The 19,726-nt window shown below is 45.2% G+C and overlaps 1 protein-coding gene across 1 annotated transcript; it reads right to left on the bottom strand.

Moving 5' to 3' along the window:
• Positions 1-2,970: 2,970 nt before the first annotated feature.
• Positions 2,971-4,641, bottom strand: LOC309702708 (tripartite motif-containing protein 16-like). The gene has a single exon (XM_082527325.1). The coding sequence runs from the start codon at positions 4,612-4,614 to the stop codon at positions 3,127-3,129; it is 1,488 nt and encodes a 495-aa protein (XP_082383451.1). The 5' UTR covers positions 4,615-4,641; the 3' UTR covers positions 2,971-3,126.
• Between the last annotated feature and the right edge of the window lie 15,085 nt (positions 4,642-19,726).

Below are 19,726 nucleotides of genomic sequence, written 5' to 3'. Positions count from 1 at the left end.
TTGTATTGATGTATAGCAACTTGAAATACTCCAAAAAATGGCTCCACAGCATGTAAAAATATAATATAAGCTCTGGCGGACTTGGTTCTATGGTAGGTCTTAAAGGGTTAAAGTACTAAATTAAAAAATTAATGTACTAAAATCTTCAACCTTTCCTTGTCATCAAACACCGTCCCGCCCTGCCTCAAAACCTCCACCATCATCCCCATCGCCAAGAAGACAGCTGTGGCCAGCCCAAATGACTACAGGCCTGTTGCACTTACGCCTGCAGTGATGAAGTGCTTTGAGAGACTGCTCTGTCAGCACATCAGGGCCGGTCTGCCTCCCACTCTTGACCCCCACCAATTTGCCTACAGGACAAATCGTTCCACCGAGGACGCTATCACCATAGCGCTCCACACTGCGCTAAGTCACCTGGAGCACTGAGGAAGCTATGTGAGAATGCTCTTTCTGGACTTCAGCTCAGCATTCAATCATATCATCCCGGAGATCCTGGTCCAGAAACTGTCTCACCTGGGACTCTCCACCCCCATCTGCCTCTGGATCAAGGACTTCCTGACAAATAGACCACAGTCTGTCAGACTCGGCCCCCACCGGTCCAGCACCATCACACTCAGCACCGGGTCTCCACAAGGATGTGTTTTGAGTCCCCTCCTGTTTACGCTCTACACATCCGACTGCTCCCCTACCCATCTCTCAAACACCATCATAAAGTTCGCGGATGACACCACAGTGGTTGGACTCATCTCAAGGGGGGATGAGTCGGACTACAGAGATGAGGTCAACAGACTGACTGAGTGGTGTTCAGTTAACAACCTCCAACTGAACACCACGAAAACTAAAGAACTTATCTTGGACTTCAGGAAGGGCAGAGCAGACCCGGCCCCACTTTACATTCACGGGAACTGTGTGGAGAGGGTACACTCCATGAGGTTTCTGGGCGTGCAGATATCTGATGACCTCTCCTGGACTGCAAATACTACAGCGGTGGTTAAAAAGGCCCAGCAGCGTCTCCACTTTCTGAGAGTGCTCAGGAGGAACAACCTGGAGGAGAGGCTGCTGGTGACATTTTACAGAGCCACCATAGAGAGCATCCTAACGTACGGCATAACATCATGGTATGCAGGGTGCTCAGCTGCAGACAGGAAAGTACTGCAGAGGGTCATCAACACAGCCCAGAAGATCACTGGCTGCTCTCTGCCCAGCCTGGAGGTCACTGCAAACTCTCGGTACCTCAGCAGAGCTGGCAATATCATCAAGGACCACTCTCACCCCAGCAACCAACTGTTTGAACTATTACCGTCAGGCCGACGGTACAGGTCACATAAAACCAGGACAAACAGATTCAGGGATAGCTTCTTTCCCAGAGCTATCACCGTAGTGAATAAGCACAAAAACAATTGAACCTATTCCATACCGTCACTGTCATTATATTATGCTTAAATCACTTTAAGCATATTTGCACTGCAGAAGACATAATGTGGATTGCACAACACTGGACATTATATTCTTCATTTCCAGTTAATACTTGTACAGCTGCTGTTATTGTGTATATATTTATTTATATTTTGTCATACATTCTTATATAGTTCTATATTGTGTATTTTGTTGTACAGTTATTATTTTCAACTTTAATTTATATATTTTATCTTATTCTTTCCCAGTTAAAGTTACCCTTCATTCTAATTTGTGTTGTACAGTTGTTTCATTTTTAACCTTAATTTATATTTTATTCCTTCCTAGTTAAATCTACCCTTTTTAATTTTTCATATTTATTTCCTATCTTATTCATAGCCTTTTCCTTTTTTGTTTTCTTTAGGTCATGAGCAGTTGTCCAAGCATTTCACTGCATATCGTACTGTGTATGACTGTGTATGTGACAAATAAAATTTGAATTTGAATTTGCTATTCATACTGTCATTATATTAATGCTGCTATCCTGTATACATTGTACATACTATTGTTTGAGTACTTACGATTGTTTTTTTGTACTGTTTATATTTTACATTTATATTTATTATTGAAACTTGCACCAAGGGAGTGGCACTCCAATTTCGTTGTACTCTGTACAATGACAATAAAGGCTATTCTATTCTAAAGCCACTAAAGTGTCTTATAATCCCTGTTAACACATGCCTGCTGACACATGATACACAGTAATGTGTGTTTGAATACAACCTGAAACCTGTTAATGTTCTGATTTAACAGCAGATTTCTCCACATGCAGGACAGAGAAATTCCTGCATCTGTCATTGACACCGACTCTGACTATAAATGTGTTCACTTCATTTTTGTGTGATTTGGTTTCTTCACGTGTCTCCTTCAGTGCAAATAAAGGACTGTTAGAGTGTGTGCTGTGTGTTTTTCTGAAGCATGACAATCCTTTCCAACAAGTATTTCCAGCTGTTTGTCTCCACTCTGCACTTTAGTCTTTCTTCCTGTCATGTCTGTGTTTGTCCACCAAATGTCGCCCTCAGATCATTTTCTCCAAATCAAAAGCATCAGATTTGTTGAGACGCTCTGCCTGCCAGACACAGCTCAGGGCAAAGAAACATGTCCATACTCCACAATATACAGGCCTGTATCGTTTATTGTCTGTATTTAAATGTATAAATGATCAAATATTAAAAATAATATTAAAAGTCAAACATTACGTATTTAATTTTTTTTTACATTTTAAAGGTTCAAACCTCAAACACATTAAGTTTACAGTCATATATGATCAAGAAAATCAACAATCTTCACATTTCAGAAACTGGAACCAGCTTTAAATGTGACTAAAATAATGATAAAACAATCAATTCTCTAATCATTGACTAACTGATGAATCACTGCAGCTCCAATATATTTTTGCATTTGACAACCCACTACAGCAACTACAGAATAAAAGCACTAACCAGACTGATGACAGATTTCAAACATGCTGAATATGAAGAGTAGTATCATTTAAACTCACATGATTATCAGCCATAAGAACAAATTCAGATTTATATTGATGTAAGGTATATAAATGTAAGTACAGTTTGAATCAGTGCAATATTATTTTCACACATCAATGGACCACTGAACTTCTCAGCTTCTAAAATGTAAAGCCTCATTTAGAAACTACACAAGTACATATAATGGTCAGGGATCAACATGAACCTGTCTTCTCTGTTTGACTTTAATCAACTCTGCAGTGGCTCCAAATTCATATAGACAAAGTCCAGCATAGAGCGGCTGAGTGAATGTGGTCTGGACTCTGTGGAGGAGAGTCATGGTTTCAGAGACGCTGTAGAAAGACAGAATACCTGCTCTGTGATCCAGGTACACTCCTACTCTGGAGGACCGAGGACCTGAGAGGACAGTTTGGACATCGTTGTGAAAAAATGTAAAACTTCCTAGATACCAACGTAATGCCCAAGATTTGTCATTGTTTCCAAATAAACATTCATTGCCCCACGCTGTTCTGCTGATATTCTTGTATGCGACTGCTACACAAACTCCTCCCCCTCTCCACTCCACCTCCCAGTAACAACGTCCAGTCAGACTCTCTCTACTCAGGACCTGACACCATGCAGTGAATCTGTCTGGATGATCAGAATAAAATTGTTGTTGTTTCATAAATGTTACTTTTCTGTTCCCTTCAGATAATAACAGATGTGTGTTTGCTGTGTTTGGATCCAGTGTGATTTCACGTGAATATTTTAAGAATCCAGCTCTGGTCTTTGGCTCAGGTGGTGACAGTAAAACATCCACTTCAGTGACTGTCAGTGAGATGTTTGTCCATTCCTCTCTCAGAATGTCCTGTAGTTTATCTCTGGTCTCTGACACAGCTGCTGTCACATCCTCAAAGTAGCTCAGAGGACGAATATTGATGCTGGATGAGTGTGTAGACTCACTGAGTGCTGACAGTGAGGGGTAGTTGTGTAGAAACTGGTTGTGATCCTCTGTGTGTGAGAGCTGCTCCAGCTCGCCGTCTTTCCTCTTCAGCTCAGCGATCTCCTGCTCCAGCTTCTCCTGAAGCTCTTTGACTCGACTCACTTCAGTTTCCTGCTGGGATCTGACCTGCTGCTTCACATCAGAGCTTCTTTTCTGGAGGAGACGGATCAGCTCGGTGAACATCTTCTCACTGTCCTCCACTGCTTTATCAGCAGAGCCATTGATGGCCTCCACCTCCTGTTGAAGCAGCTTCACATCTTTCTCTCGCTCCTGGATTCTCTGCTGGATGTTTAGTCGTCTCACCTCGAGCTCCTTCTGCTTCTCAGTCCTTTCTGCTGCAGCTGGGACTGTTTCATGGCCTTTATGTTCATCCATTGAGCAGAGATAACAGATACTCTGCTGATCAGTACGACAGAAAATCTTCATCACCTCATCATGACGAGAGCAGATGTTCTCCTGGAGCTTCAAAGAAGTTTTAACCAGCGTATGCTTTTTAAAAGCTTGAGATTCATAGTGAGGTTGGAGGTGTTTCTCACAGTAAGAGGCCAGACAGACTAAACAGGACTTGATGGCTTTCAGCTTCCTCCCAGTGCAGACATCACAGGCCACATCTTCAGGTCCAGCATAGCAGTGATCAGCTGGAGCAGCTTGGAGTCCAGTCTTCTTCAGCTGCTCCACTAAAGCTGCTAACATGACGTTTTTCTCCAGGACAGGCCTCGGTGTGAAAGTCTTCCTGCACTGAGGGCAGCTGTGGATTCCCTTCCTGTCCTCTTCATCCCAGAAACTTTTAATTCTCTCTGTTTTTTCAGATATTTAGTTAAGTAGAAACTGATATTCAGCAGGAACAAAATGTAACACGACATCAACGTTAAATATGCATTATAATAAATACGTACAAAAACGTTTTTTAGCCTGGGCCACTCAGGTTTTTAAATCTCCAGGCCTTTTTGGGGGGCATTGCCACTTCTCCACACCTGCGTCTCTGCTCCGTGCGTCATCAATTCTTACTTGTGATTGGACCATTGTTACTCGTGCTTTCTAGTGATGCACCGTAAAGTTTCGTAAAGCACATCTTCTCATCTTCCAGTAACCGTCTGAAATGTCTCTCTTGCCCAACTGGTCGAGGAGCTACAGTGGTACAAATCACCCATGGTAACACCTAAGAGGAATTGACTTTTCTTTTTTCAGACAGCAGTAGCTTGTGAACAGTTTGTGCTACCATAATACACCAAATATCGCCGTAAAGTGCAGCTTTTCTTCTTTTAAAAACCGTTCATATTATGTCTCTAACATACACAATGACAAAGTTACAGTCATTTAAAGAGCGCATGTAAAATGGGCCCACCAGTGGATAAACAGAGCGCACTGATATGAATGGCAGCATTTTACAGGATTCACTATAAAGATGGTTGAACAGGATGGTGACACTACATTGATGTGACGGACTACAAATCTATTCTCCACTCATGACTCTGTGCTGAGTCTGCATAATAAAGGAGGGTTTGTATGAAGTAGAAACTTTCATATAAAACATCTCTGTTACCAGTGGCTTCGTGTACAGGTTGATGGAGTGGAGGGTGATTTTCCAGCATCTGTGCTGAATAAAATCCTTTAAGTGCTGCAGGATTTGATGGACTGCCTCTGTGTGATTAACAGAGTGAATTACCAGAAATCCGTTACCAGAAATCCACCGAGCTGCTGATCCGCAAGCTGCCCTTCCAGCGCCTGTTGCGCGAGATCGCTCAAGACCAGGGGCGGAGCGTGGGGGTGGCTTACTGGGCTTAAGCCCGGGTTGTTTTGTCAGAAGCCCGGGGTCTTTTGGAGTGTAATTTTTTCATAGTTAGATGCCTGGCTGACAACTGTATAAAAGAAAAAGTACACACAATATTCGAAGCACATAGTGCACACTGTGGGAATTTACGACTGTGCGTGAATCCCCCTCTGATATTGGTATGATCCGAGCTCAGGCACTAAGCGACTGAGCGAGGGGGCGGGGCAGCTGCTGCCTGTGAGTGCGCTTTTGGAGAAACGGAGCCAGCCATACTAAGGAGAGCTTACAGTTTTTTCTGAATGCTTAAACCCTAACTGTGATTCCTGTAGCACAATCTCTAAAACTATTCAGACTTATAGCAAAACCACTCACTGAGTTTGCAAAACTAAAAGCACAAAAACTGCTTTGCACTCAGTTTGCAATTTTGTAACACACACTTTGCAAAACTGTAGGCACAATTCACTGCACAACACTCAATTACCAAATTTCCAACACACTCCTAGCAAAAGTATACACATGTATGGCTATCATTAACACTAATTTGCCAACTGTCTGGCACACTTTCACATGTGAAAACTTTTTTAGATAATCAGTTCACTTTGCAATCAGCCTAAGCACTATAATCCAGGTAAGCTGTGTGTGCGGAGTACAATGGAGGGAGCAGAAAGAGTGAGAAGTAGAGGAGGCCGAGGAAGAGGACGTGGAGGTGAAGAAGTAGGATGAAGAGGACGACAAGGACAAGGAGGAGCAAGAGGAAGATGAGGAGGGGGGAGAGGAAGATGAGGAGGGGGGAGAGGAAGGGTAGGAAGAGTAAGAAATAGAATTGCTGATGACATCAGAGCTACAATAGTGGACCATGTAATCAACCGTGGAATGACCCTGAGGGTAGCTGGCCAACGGGTCCAGCCTAACTCGAGCCGCTACACTGGAGCAAGCACCATAAGGACATCTTGAAATGAGAATCGGTTAGTACAGTCACTTCGCACAAAGATTTGTAGCACTGCCATATGCCAATGAGAAACACACCAATACCATTGATGTAAAAATACTGAAATTGTTACTTTACAGAATTGCTAGATGACCAGATGCTGGGGGCAGAGGAAGCATGTTCACTGCAGACCAAGTAACCCATATAGTCATTATGGCGATTGCAAATAATCCTATACTTGGAAATAAACACTTGTGTTTGTTTTGATGTGTTTGAATAAACACCAGTACTTGAAGTTTGGATCCCTCTATGCTTATGGATCTATGACAGAAGTATGAGCTCAAACTGACATAGCCTACCTTGTGCACAGAGAAAGCAAAAGCCAGATGTGTTTTGTATTCATACCATCAGTGTGCAGTTGGCGCATTGTGTGCTTAGTAGATGATGGCTTGTGTGTACTGTTTGATACGGAAACACCATTTTTACGAAGGTGTGAAGAGTTAATCTAGCTGTGTTTGCTTTTGCAAGAGAACTACAATGTTTTGATTATTGGGTGACAGGTTTTCTTATTTGTGTGAAGAGTTTTGCAAAATTAGCCAATAGTTACAAAAAATGTGCTTAAGCAATCAGAAAAAACTGTAAGTCAGCATAGCTTGAGCTCAATTAGCACACAATTAACCAGATGGAAACACTAGGAGTCAAAATTTATCACACACCAATCAAAACCTTCGATGGATAGATAAAAGGGCCAAAGTCAGCTCATTCAGGTTTGAAACAATGGATCCAAAGAGATGCAAAGGAAGAGGACGTGGTGGAGGAAGAGGACGTGGTGAAGGAGGAGGACGTGGTGGAGGAAGAGGACATGGTGAAAGAGGAGGACGTGGTGAAAGAGGAGGAGGACGTGGAGGAGGAGGACGTGGTGAAAGAGGAGGACGTGGTGAAAGAGGAGGAGGAGGTGGAGGAAGAGGACGTGGTGAAAGAGGAGGAGGAGGTGGTCTAGGACAACAGGAAGGAGGTGGAGGAGGAGGAGGACGTGGTGAAGGAGGTGGAGGTGGAGAACGACGGCGACAAGGAAGGGGAAGAGCAAGGGCAAGAAGACAGTCATTCTCGGATGAAATTCGAGCCACTTTAGTTGACCATGTCCTTGTCCATGGGATGACTATGAGGGAGACTGGGCAACGAGTACAACCAAATTTGAGTCGCTTCACTGTTGCCTCCATCATCAGAACCTTCAGGGAGGAAAACAGGTAGGTGTACTTGCAGTAAGACTGCTTTGTACAGTAACTTTTAAGTTACTGAACTTATGTTTCTTGAGTTTCAGTATGTTTCCATTATTTTCCTGTAAAAAGAATGTGTGACAGTTACAGTAATGAGTGCTTCTATTTTTGTAGGACACAGAGACGACCACCTGGTGGAGGCAGGTTAAGGCTTTTGTCGGAGGGCCAAGAGAGGGAACTTGTATATGTCAGTTGACCTGAGAGTGTCAGGATCCTGAAGAACAAAACTTTTCTGTGTGTAAGATGTTTGAGGTTGTTGTTTTAGTGATGGGTTGATTCTGTCGGTTAGGTTTGGGTTGTTTTCTTATTTTAATAGAGGGAGTTTTATTAAACATGGACATGTATTAGAGGGGCCCATTATTTTTGTAACAGTGCACTTAGAAAACCTGTCAAGTGATTTTGTTTTGTACTTTGATGAGCTAATAATTAGCTCTCTTTTTCTAATTTTTGTTCTAAGCAGGCCTGGAAGTGAGTGAATTAACAGCGCTGTAAAAATTTCTGGGAGAACAAACATAAGGTGAGCTTTCCAGATTACAATGGGTGGAGGAAAGGCTACCTGTGGGGACCTGATCAGGTTGTAAGTCCCTGTCTAAAAGGATTGCCGCGAGCCAATCCAGTCCAAGAGCATAAAGAACTATTGTCCTACAAAACAAAATAAAATAAATGAATGAGCTCATGTTGCTAAGGGTGGAGAATCAAATTATTTTTGCTGGAGTCTCCACTATCAGCAATATCTCGTGTCAATGTATCTGGTGTGAATGTGTGTGACTGGACCAAGGTTAGGATGAATAAATGTGGACAAACAATTTACCATGCCGGCAAGAGAAAGGGGATGCTTTGCTTTGCTTTGCTTTTGCCATGAGCAGGAGGAGCGGGAGACTTACTTTTGGGGATGCTGATTTTGGGTTACTGGTGTTGGCTTTAAATAAACTCTGTGTTATTGACTGGGTTTAGATTATGGTACTAGATTATAGTGTTGGGAAAATGCCAAATGCTAAAGGGGAGAAAATTTTGACGTTACTCATGTTACCATTAACCAAAGCAGGCCACTCTAGAAGTCAATTAAAATTTATAGAGAAAAATAACTAAAACAAAAGTAATATTTATGAGTCACATCGGAGATTGCTAGACTTAAAATAAAATAAAATGCAGTTATAGAATAACGAACGCTTATCTAAGTGACCAAGGTTTCTTGCTTTAAAGCAGGAGCAAAGTGAGGAAAGCATATATATTTTGGCTAAGTCTGATAAAGTATAATTAGAATGTACCATTACATTAAGAGGAGCAAAATGAAATCAAAATATGCTATATCAAGAACATGTTATAACACAGGAAATGTGAGTTTTTAAATGAAATTAGTGTTAACACACAGGTGTTGTTTCTAGGTAGCTTTTAGCTATGATAAAATTTACGAATACGTAATTGCTTATATGCTTAAACTTAATTGAATAAAATGTTTATTTTGTATTGGATCTTTTAGTAGAAAAGGCGCTTATAATGATTTTCTTGTGAAAGGTGACTTTAGGTCAGAGTTAAGGCACTTGCAGCAGCGACAGTTTGTGTACAGGATGTTGATGATCAGATAAGGAAAAATAGAGCGAGCAACCGGACATGAAAGCAGAGCTTTAAGAGTTTTTAAAACGATGAGTCACGTTGAAGAATATATATATAACTAGAAGTAAAAAGTCAGGAACATAATTAGGATCATGCTTTTGATTAAAGAGTCCCAAACATGATAAGTTAGGGAGGTGCAGGAAAAGGTGTTTTGTTTCCTTTGCAGAAGATCTTGGCGACCACAGGGGGGTGAGGATGCTGGAGGCCCGAGGCCTGGTGGACCACAATAGAGGGACTGAGAAAAACCTAATCTTATGCATGGGTGTTCTCAAATGGGAGCTGGTGTTTATTACTGGACCACTTAGATGACATGAGGTTGTTCTCTGATTCGCTGAGCCAAAAGGACGGCTAGAGAGGGTCAGAGCGAGGACACAATGTATTGCGACCTCTGGTGTTCCAGAGGTCGAGAGAGGGAGTATTGAGAGTGGAGAGATATTTTGCTGTTATTGTTAACAATCATCATCATTACCATTGCATTAATAATATAATTGCATTCAGATGTTTAAACATTTTGGTACCCAATTAGCCTTTATTACAGGTGCAGTTATAACCACTTTAAACTGTTGAGTTGAATCTATAATCTTAAATGCTTTTGAATGCTTGTTATAATCTTAAGTGTGTATGTGCTGATTCTGTTGAATTTGAGTACACCCTGTACAGAGTCAGAGTGACAGGAAACTGCAGGCTTGCAGAGACTTGCAGAAGTGAAACCGAAAGCAGAATCTAAGTGCAGGTTATTCTGAGGAGCTGGTTAGACGAGGCTATGTGAATAACTAGGGTATTCAAATTGTCTGTTATACTTTTATATTCTTTTATTAAGCTTTTAGTAGAGGTTCTTGATTAAAACATTTATTCAACATAGTACATATAGTTTCAGTTATTACACATAAGGATGAGCCTCTGTTCTGGTGAAAGGTCAGAAGTGCAACGGGTGAGATGAGAGAGCATTTAAGGACGAGACACACATACAGTTAGTGAGCGTTAGTAGGCGAGAGGTGACATAGAGGCCGAGTGAGGTCATGACATGTACACACACACACACACATTAGTTAGACTCATTTATAGGTGAGAGGTTAGTCATGTCTGGTTGTAACTGCGAAATTGGCTCTGCAAAAGAGGAACCGTTTCTTGTTGTCTCTGAAAATGAGGAACGGTGTCTGGCAGGATGAGTGGCTTGAACGGGAAGTCAAAAGGTTGACAGGAAATACCGGCCATGAAGATAGAAGACAATGTTCTTTCGAACTGTGTTAAAAGTCATTGTGGTTTTGATCTGACCTATGTATGAAATGTATCTGTGACGTATGAAGGGGTGTCATTAATTCAAACCCTGATGCTATAAAATAATTGTTTGTTCTTTGATTAAGTCGAAGATCAATTCCTGTCTGCGTACAGAGTGATCTTCCCACGCGTGTATTCATTAAAATCAATTGTTTGACCAAGTTCTGGACCATGGTTGTTTGTACTCTCCTTCCCCAATATTTGAACCTTAACATTATATAAATAAAAGTCAAAAAACATAATTAGGTTCATGCTTTTGATTAGGGAGTCCCAACCATAGGTTGAGGCGTGGTAGGAAAAGGTGTTTTGTTTCCTTTGCAGGAGATGTCGGGACCAAAGCGACCACAGGGGTGGCGAGGATCCTGGAGGCTGGAGACCGAAGGGAGCCACTAGAGAGGGACTGAGAAAAAGGACAGACCACTAGAGATTGACAAGTTCACTGACCAACTTTAGGCTCACTGATACATTTGGTGTGACCAACCTCAAGCATGGAGCGTTCTCAAGTGGGAGCTGGCGTTTTATTACTGGACCAACTAGACGACATGAGTTGGTTGTCTGATTCCCTGAGCTAGAGGATGGCTAGAGAGGGTCAGAGCGATGACACTAGTAAAGTGTGGAGGGTCACCAAGAGAGGGAGTGTTGATATGAGCCAAATATTTTACTGCTACTATTCATAATCTACAGCATTGATATTTCATTCACATGTTTAAACATATTGGCACCCAATTAGCCTTTATTACAGGTGCATTTATAACTGTCACGGTCTGGGGGGCAGACCGTGGGGGATGTTGGAGAAAGGACCCAAACGCTGGACTTAATGAAATGAACAGTGGGTTTATTTACAGTGAGCTAAATGTACACCACACATTGAATCTCCAAAAGTGCTCCCTCGACTCCCGTGACGTGTCTTCTCCCAAGTGCTGGTATCCCGTGCTCTCTGCCCCTGTGCCTTCACACACCCCGTGTGTCTTGCAGTCCTGTGTTCCACTCTCCTGAGGAAAAAACACAGACACAGCCGTTATGGCACCAACTCCAGCAGGCATACACTGACCAGCACTACAAACACTGACATGGAGTCTAACTCAACGATCCTGCGCCGGAGGAAGCTCCATCACTCTGTTAAGTAGCTCCCCCGACGATCCTGATCAGAAGCAGGTGTGTGGTAAGCTAGGCGTGACCAGCAGCTGGCAGGGCCACACCCATCAGGCCTGCAGGTGGCTGTCCTTCATCCTCCAGCCTCACACACATACACACACCAGCATTGAACACAAGAACACAGTGCAGCAAACATACATCCAATACACTAATAACAATAAAGGTCCACACTGTTCACGAACCCCGAGTCCCCGGAACCGGGTCCGTGACAATAACCCCTTTAAACTGTTGAGTTTAAATTTATAATCTTAAATGCTTATATACTGATTATATTACTTTATAAGAAAGGCCCAACTCTGAGTACACTCTGTGCCAAAAAGTCCTGACAGGAAACAACATGCTTTTGCAGAGCGTGCTTTTGCACCCAGAAAGTGAAACTAAGCAGAGTGTAAGAGACGTGGAGCTTAGAAGGTTAATCCTACAGTAAAAATAGTAGCTGAGCAAAGGCCTGAGTGTATTCAGCAACCTGCTGCGTTTGAGTTTGCTTGGTAACAGATGACTCAGAATAAGTCAGGAAGTATACTTCTAAAATGTCTTTGTTTCCTCTGTAAAGTGTACATTTTTTGGTTGTTATTTTGAGGAGCCATTTGGATTATGCTATTTGAATAACCAGGTTATTCATTATTATCTTTTATTTGTTTATATGCTTTTATTATGTCAGGGTTCCTGGGTTGGTGACCCAGTGTTTTCAGTTTTGTCACATTTAGGTTATGTTGCCACATCAATGTTCTCACTTCCTGTTTTTTCCCTGTGTCAGCTTGTCTCTTGTGTCATTAGTCAGATTATGTTCAGCCCTGTACTCACCTGTTTCCAATCATTGCCATCATTCAACATGTGTATTTAAGTTCCTCGGGTTCACCAGTTCTTTGTCGTGTCATTGATGTTGATGTTCGTGTGATGTTGTCCTTCCCGTGTGTTCTCTCAGTTCAGTCAGTCATTCAGTGATCCAGCCAGTCAGTGTCCGTTCACCCTCTGTTCATCCTCTCCTTATAATAAACCTTCACCAGTCTTCACCTACCTGCGAGTCCTGCGTTTGGGTTCCTTCTTCCTCACCTCCACACAACGCCTGACAGAATGACACGACCCGTGCCACGAAGACACGATTGGAACCCAGCGGACTCGGACCTCTACGAGCGGCAGGAGGCAGCGCTTTCCCGTTGGGCAGAGGAGCTCAGGGGAAAACAGCGGCTCTTCGCGGAGAGAGAGCACGTCTTCGAGGGACTCTCCTGGCTCTGGGCGGGCCTCGGAGACGCCGCGTTCCCCCACCTGCTGCCTCACCTGCACCGGAACATTTGCCGCGGAGAGTGGACGTTTCACGCCGCGCTTCGGCTGCTCCCTCTCTCGCCGCTCCGCTCCTCGCTCACACACCCGCCGCCTCATTCGCCGGACCTCCACCTTCGCCACGGCACAGCGGCTACGCCTCCCACCTCGGCTCAACGGAGGCAACCGCGCCAGAGGCTCAGCTGTTTACCCCGGCTGCTTCCTCTTCCCAGAGAAAGCGGTGCACACGCCGCCATAATATGGACCATTTTCAGCAACTCCTGGTGGTGAGTGCCAGTGACTGTTTTCCACACCCTTCGTCTGATTACTCCCTTAAAACGCACAGTACACTCACTTCTGATTCATGGGGAGTTTCCTTCCTAGAGGACGATGTGGACTGGGAAGACTTTTTCTGCTCTGCTCCCTCTGAGCTGGGATTCATTAAGGACAACCCCCGCACTTCAACACCTCCGGAGACAGTTCAACTAAAGACTGTAAATGGTGATGGCAGAAAGGCCAGAGCAATCTCCGATAAATCTGTTACAGTCCGTGTGTATGCAAACCCTAGGCCTGCTTACTCTAGGACCGTTTTATCCGAGCCTGCTCCTTCGTCCACCTGTCAGCCTGTTCCGGTTTCATCAGTTCCGGCCACTGTTGAAAATACTCATGCACCCAAACCTGTCAGTATCACTCACCCAGTCATTATCTCCACTCCCGTCAGTCAGCCTATACCCACACCAGTGCCAGCTCCCAGGAGGAGGGCAGCTGCGACCCAGTCTACCTCCACACCCGTTCCTGTTTCTCGGGTGGGGGTGACTGGTGTCCAGCCACCTCCCGCACCTGTCCCAGCGCCCAGGCTGAGGGCGGCCAGGATCTGACCTGACCCCCCTAGAGGCTCGGCTGAGGCTCTCCAGCCAGCGCCCTCACGCTCCGGAGGCACGGAAGAGCTAACCTGTCCACCTGCTAATTCGCCAGCCCATCCATCTCCTCACTCAGCTTTCCATGCCCTAGCACTATCTCTAGTTAGGCTAGCTGACCTGTCCCCTGCTCAGGCACCAGCCTTACTAGCCCAAGCTGCAGCTTTATCCCCCTCACTAGCTCAGTCTTTAGCTCAGCCATTAGCCGTACCAACCTCAGCTCAGCCATTAGCCTCACCGACCTCTGTTTATCCATTAGTCTCCTCAGTCCAGTCAGTTCACTCCCCTGCTGTTCAGCCTTCACTCCAGTCCCCTGTAGTCCAGTCTCCTGCCCTCCAGTCCCCTGTAGGTCAGTCTCCTCCTGTCCTCCAGTCTACTCTAGTTCAGTCTCCTGTCCTCCAGTCCCCTCCAGTTCAGTCTTCTGTCCTCCAGTCCCCTGTCCAGTCAGTCCAGTCTGCCCCTGTCCAGTCAGTCCAGTCAGTCCAGTCTGCCCCTGTCCAGTCTGCTCCCGTCCAGTCAGTCCAGTCGCCTCCCGTCCGGCCACCTGTAGCTCAGTCGCCCATTCTCCCGCCGTCTGTAGTCCAGTCTTCTGTAGTCCAGTTACTCATTCACCATCCTGTTCAGTTCCCTGACCTGCAGCCACAGCATCCAGAGCCAGCTGCGAGCTCTCCCGCTCCTCAGCCAGGGGTTTCCGCGCCCGCTGGCCCGGCCGCTCCTCAGCCGACTATTTCTGGATACCGCGGTGTGTGCCGCTGCTCCACTTGGGAGAAAGAAAAAGAGAGAAGCTGACTCTGCGACGCGAATGGACTCTGTGGATCTGTTGTTTTTACGTGTTGTTGGTTTCTTCTTCTAAGGATTAATTCTTCTGTGGAGAGCCTGGACATGAACATTTCTGCTGGCTTTTCATTCCCCTTTCCCTCTGCTGAGACTAGACTGACTGTAGCACATGTGAGTGATAACTTGGCCGACTACAACTGTTGGTGCTGGTCTTCGGCTCAGTATAACGAAACGATTTAGAACTAATCTTGGATTGAGCTCTAGTGTTGCAGACATGCTATTGTAATAACATGGTTGTGATCACTCCAGTCTAATTTCAGTTGTTGGGCGAAATTTTATTTGTGGTTTTTCTAAATTTAATCTTGAATGGCATTTTTGCAGTTTTGTCTTTCTAGTCTGACCTAACTGACTCTTTTACTGCTATATCAATAACTGCGCTGTGCCCTGAAGCGGCTTAATTTTTTTTTGAAATCGCAATGGCACACTACCCAGACGACTCTGACTCAGACATGGAACTTAACTCGCTACCTATGTGCCAGATAGTTGAAAATGTGACTCCTAGCCTTAGCCAACAAGTGGTGGAGTTAAGAACTGAGGTGAATAAGCTTAGTGATTGTTTACATGACTCACTGAACATACAGCAGAGTTTAATAAAGCAGTGGGACCAACTCACAACGGGGACCTCTCCCCCTCCTGCAGTCCCACAGTCTCCTGTTTTCCCAATGGCCACATCGACACCTCATGTTCCTGCTAGGGACAAAACTGAACCCACCAACAGTACCAATCCATTCCTGCCCAGCAACCTATTTCAACCTACAAATCCTTTCCTCCCATCTCACTCACTCGAGCTCAGCAGCACTTCCAGAGTGATTGCGGCAGCTTTACATCACGCCAAACTGGAGCCTCCTGTGTATGCTGGGGACGGCAAAGTGCAACCTGAGGACTGGTTAAATGCAGTTTGCACAGATGTCACAGGGTGGAAAGGGACAAGTTATCTAAGTTTTTCTACTATGCATGTTTTGCTGTGTTTTACCTTTTTAATATTTTAATATTGTACACTGGCTTATTTTTGAGTTTTACTGCATGTTTTAATGGTATTTATTTGGTGACTTGTCCTGGAAAGACTCCGCCCCTACCTGATAATAAACTGATCACACCTGCGAGAGATCCCAGAGAGGCCAATAAGAGGGCCTGACAGACCACAGGAAGCAGTTCGACCGAGAGGCTAGAGAGACGGCCAGGAGTAAGTGGTGTCAGGCGGCAGCGCCTGCAAGCCGAAGGGGCTGGTGGAGCTGGGCGTTAGGGGAGGACAGAACACCAGCGCGCAGAGGACCAGCGCACAGGGCACCAGTGCAGAGAGTGACAGTACCAGCGGGGAGAGCGGAGACAGCACCAGCGGAAGGCACGGGACGGCTGTGTGGCTTTGCAGTTTTAAAGAAGCGGCGGGCGGAGTTGAGAGCTCTGCCCACCCGGGGTAAGTCTTCGACTTATCCCCTTTTATTGAATAAAAACTGCCGGAAGAATAGTGACTGCCGCTCCTCCCTTTCTCTAGCATATCAAGACGCGAATGCGGAAAGGAAGGAGAGGACTCTGCTGGGTTTCCCTTTTACTTCGCTGGATTTCTTCACTCCCTGGGACTTTTATGCCGTGGTGGATCCCACTGGACTTTTAATGTTGTGTTTTATTGATTTTTATTGTGTTATCCCTTGGCCAAGGTTGTTTTAATTCATTTTACATTTTTAACTATTTAAATATAATAAATTATATTTTTAATTCTACAGTTTTTTTTATCGTGTGCTTTCCCTTGGCGGCTCCACTGCTCTGCCCGCTTTAAGGAAGGTTTCCTTCCTTTTAAAAAAACACAAACCACCTTGGAAATAAAATCAGCCTTTCTGCTCCGTTACACATACAAAGCCTCATTGAACCTAACCGATGGGCAATTGCTAAACGAACTGCCACACTTTCTTGCAAAAGAGCCCGGGAAATGGTTCAAGGCATTGAGCTCCCACATCACATCATGGGCTCAATTCTGTCAACTGTTTAAGACCGTTTTTCTGCCCTCCGACAGCCAAGAACGCATCCTGAGAGGAATTTTGGATCGTGTTCAGGCTCAGGACGAACCGCTCCCAACCTTTGTTGCCCACATGTTGAGTGAGTTTGACAAACTGAAGAGTCCTCCACCTGAAAAAGACAGAATCGACCTAATTAGTAAACATGCTCTTGAAAAATACAGAGTTGCCCTGTATGGCGCTAATGTCACTTCTGTAATGGACCTGCTGCTACGTGCTCATGAGCTTCACTCAGTGCTTAGACCACAAAGACCACAGCCTGCTTTATGTGGCAAAGACAACTATAAGCCTGAACCGTACTGCTTCAAATGCTCTCAGTCACTACACGCACCTGCCCAAACTGTAACACCCAACCTCATTTGCCACAACGAGCCTCAAACACCACTAGGCATGACCCAGTCCAGCCATTGCCGGCACCTGGCCCCTCTGACCCTGGCCATGAAAAGGTGGAATTAAGCAGCACCACATCCCAGCCACAATACAGGCAGTCGGGAAACTACAGGGGGGGGGAGGACATTTCACAGAGGCCAACCTTCCCCCAGTTACTATTGGAGCCTCACACGCCTGATTCACCACAGGGTGGACACAGTCTTGGACACTTGGAAGACAATTTTTCACAAGTCCACTGGAATACCCCACTAAGAACAAAAGTGAACTTCAATGCTTCATCTGTGGATGCTACCCTCGACACGGGTGCTTCCCTCTCGGCTGTACGAACAGATCTCATTCAAGTAAATGACTCTTACCCTAGAAACACAAGTGAGTGGAATGGTCCTGCAGTTAACCTCACCAATAATGCTCCCTGTATCCCTGAGGGTGTTATTTGGCTCAATATTGGATTCATGAACAAGAGCTTTTACCGGCATTTTGCAATAATACCGGATTTGTCCTCTCCTTTCATTCTGGGAATGGATTTTATGGCAAGAGCTTCTGTTTCTATTCACATTCCCACTAGAACAGTCCACATGGGCAGCTCCTGTAGTCATTGTAAATAGAGCGGCCGCAGAACCAAGGTTTTGTGTGGACTTTCGAGGGCTCAACCAAGTTACCCGAAAAGACTCTTATCCCCTGCCTCGTGTAGATGAGTCTTTGGACTTTCTGGCACGGGGAAAGTTTGTCCCCACATTGGACTTAGCGCGAGGCTATTGGCAGGTTGCTGTAGCAGAGGACTCGAAGCCTAAAACTGCCTTCATCTCTCACTCTGCAACGCACCTGCAACTTTTCAGAGACTCACGAACTCTGTGAGGACCATGTCACATCAGCCCTGATCCTGTCATTTCCAGACTTCAACCGTTCCTTTTCCATTCACGCCGATGCATGTGACATTGGTCTTGGGCAGTGTTGATGCAAAAGGATGACAAGGGTCGTGAGTATGTTATGACTTTTGCTAGTTGCTCCCTTCACAAAGCTGAACTCCCCTACTGCACTTCAGAGAAGGAGTGCCTTGCTGTGATATGGGCTCTGGAACACTTCCGCCCATATGTTGAAGGTGTTCATGTTACCATCTTCACTGACCACAACAGTCTCAGGTGGCTCATATCTCGTCAAACCCAACGGGCCGACTCGCCCGCTGGTCACTTCGTTTGCAGTACTTTGATTTCACAATAGTGCACAAACCTGGTGCACGAAACAAAGTTCCCGATGCACTGTCACACAACCCTGTCATGAATCGCTGTGTGGCAGGCGGGAGTTGGACCCAAAATGCAGGACTCACAGACTCGAGGGAATGAACTCAAAACACAGCTTTATTTGCTGGTAAAACAAACATACAAACTAAACTAAACTGGGAAGCCACAAACTAAGAACTACAGCGAGACACAGGGAGATCCACACACAGCATGAGGGACGACGTCACGCTGAACAGAGGGAGACGCAGACAGAAATACACAGAGGGTTAACGAGGAAAGTGGGAACACACGGGGAACACAGGTGACACTGATAATCATAACGAGACAGGGCGGGGTGAACTGAACATGACATGTACGGGCGTGAGAGTCACAAAGTAAACAGGAAGTGCACAGAGGTTCAGACAGGAGGAGAGAGAGCACGGGGAAAACACAGACATAACGGGCTGGGGAAACATGAAACAACCACAAAGGGAGACGAGGGCTCATAAATACATAGAGGGCACACAGGGGGAAGAGAGAGCACGGGGAGAACTTAGACATAATGGGCAGGGGAAACATGGAATAAAACATAAGGAGAGACGAGGGCTCACAGATACATAGAGGGGCACACAGGGGGTAAAAGCCATGAAGGGAAAACACTTAGGGAACAACACAACAGGGCAACTCAGAAAACATGGCCTAAGCAAGGAACAAAATACAAACATACAAGGAAACTAAGAACACTGGGCCAACATGGCCCAGGACCATGACAAACCCTTTGCCTCTGACCTGTGACAGGCTGACTGATCTTTTACCAGATCATGCTGTCATGGGCAGCCTGGACATTCGTACTCTACCCCCCGTCATTCTGGCTGATCGTTCACAATTGAGACAGCTGCAGTTAGACGATCATGTCACAGGTCCACTCCTCAGAGACATTGAAGCAGACTCTCTGAACAGCTGGGACAATGCCACCTTGTTACAGTATGTTGTGTATGACTCTCTTTTGTATCACAGAGAACCCAAGTCCACGTCATGCTCAGTGTGCCAACTCACCAAGCCAAGTCAGAAAAAAGCAGCTGGTCTTATGGTTCCCATTGTCCCTCAGAAACCCTGGGAGTATGTGGGTGTGGATTTTGTTGGGCCACTTCC

This window comes from Aulonocara stuartgranti, assembly GCF_965226115.1.
Source record: "Aulonocara stuartgranti genome assembly, chromosome: 3".
Classification (NCBI taxonomy): Eukaryota; Metazoa; Chordata; class Actinopteri; order Cichliformes; family Cichlidae; genus Aulonocara; species Aulonocara stuartgranti.
The sequence above is the reverse complement of the archived record's forward strand: the minus strand, read 5'-3'. Positions and strand labels throughout refer to the sequence as shown.

Excerpts from the sequence above, each read along its gene's own strand:
- LOC309702708 (XM_082527325.1), bottom strand. The coding sequence starts at position 4,614 with ATGTTAGCAGCTTTAGTGGAGCAGCTGAAGAAGACTGGACTCCAAGCT.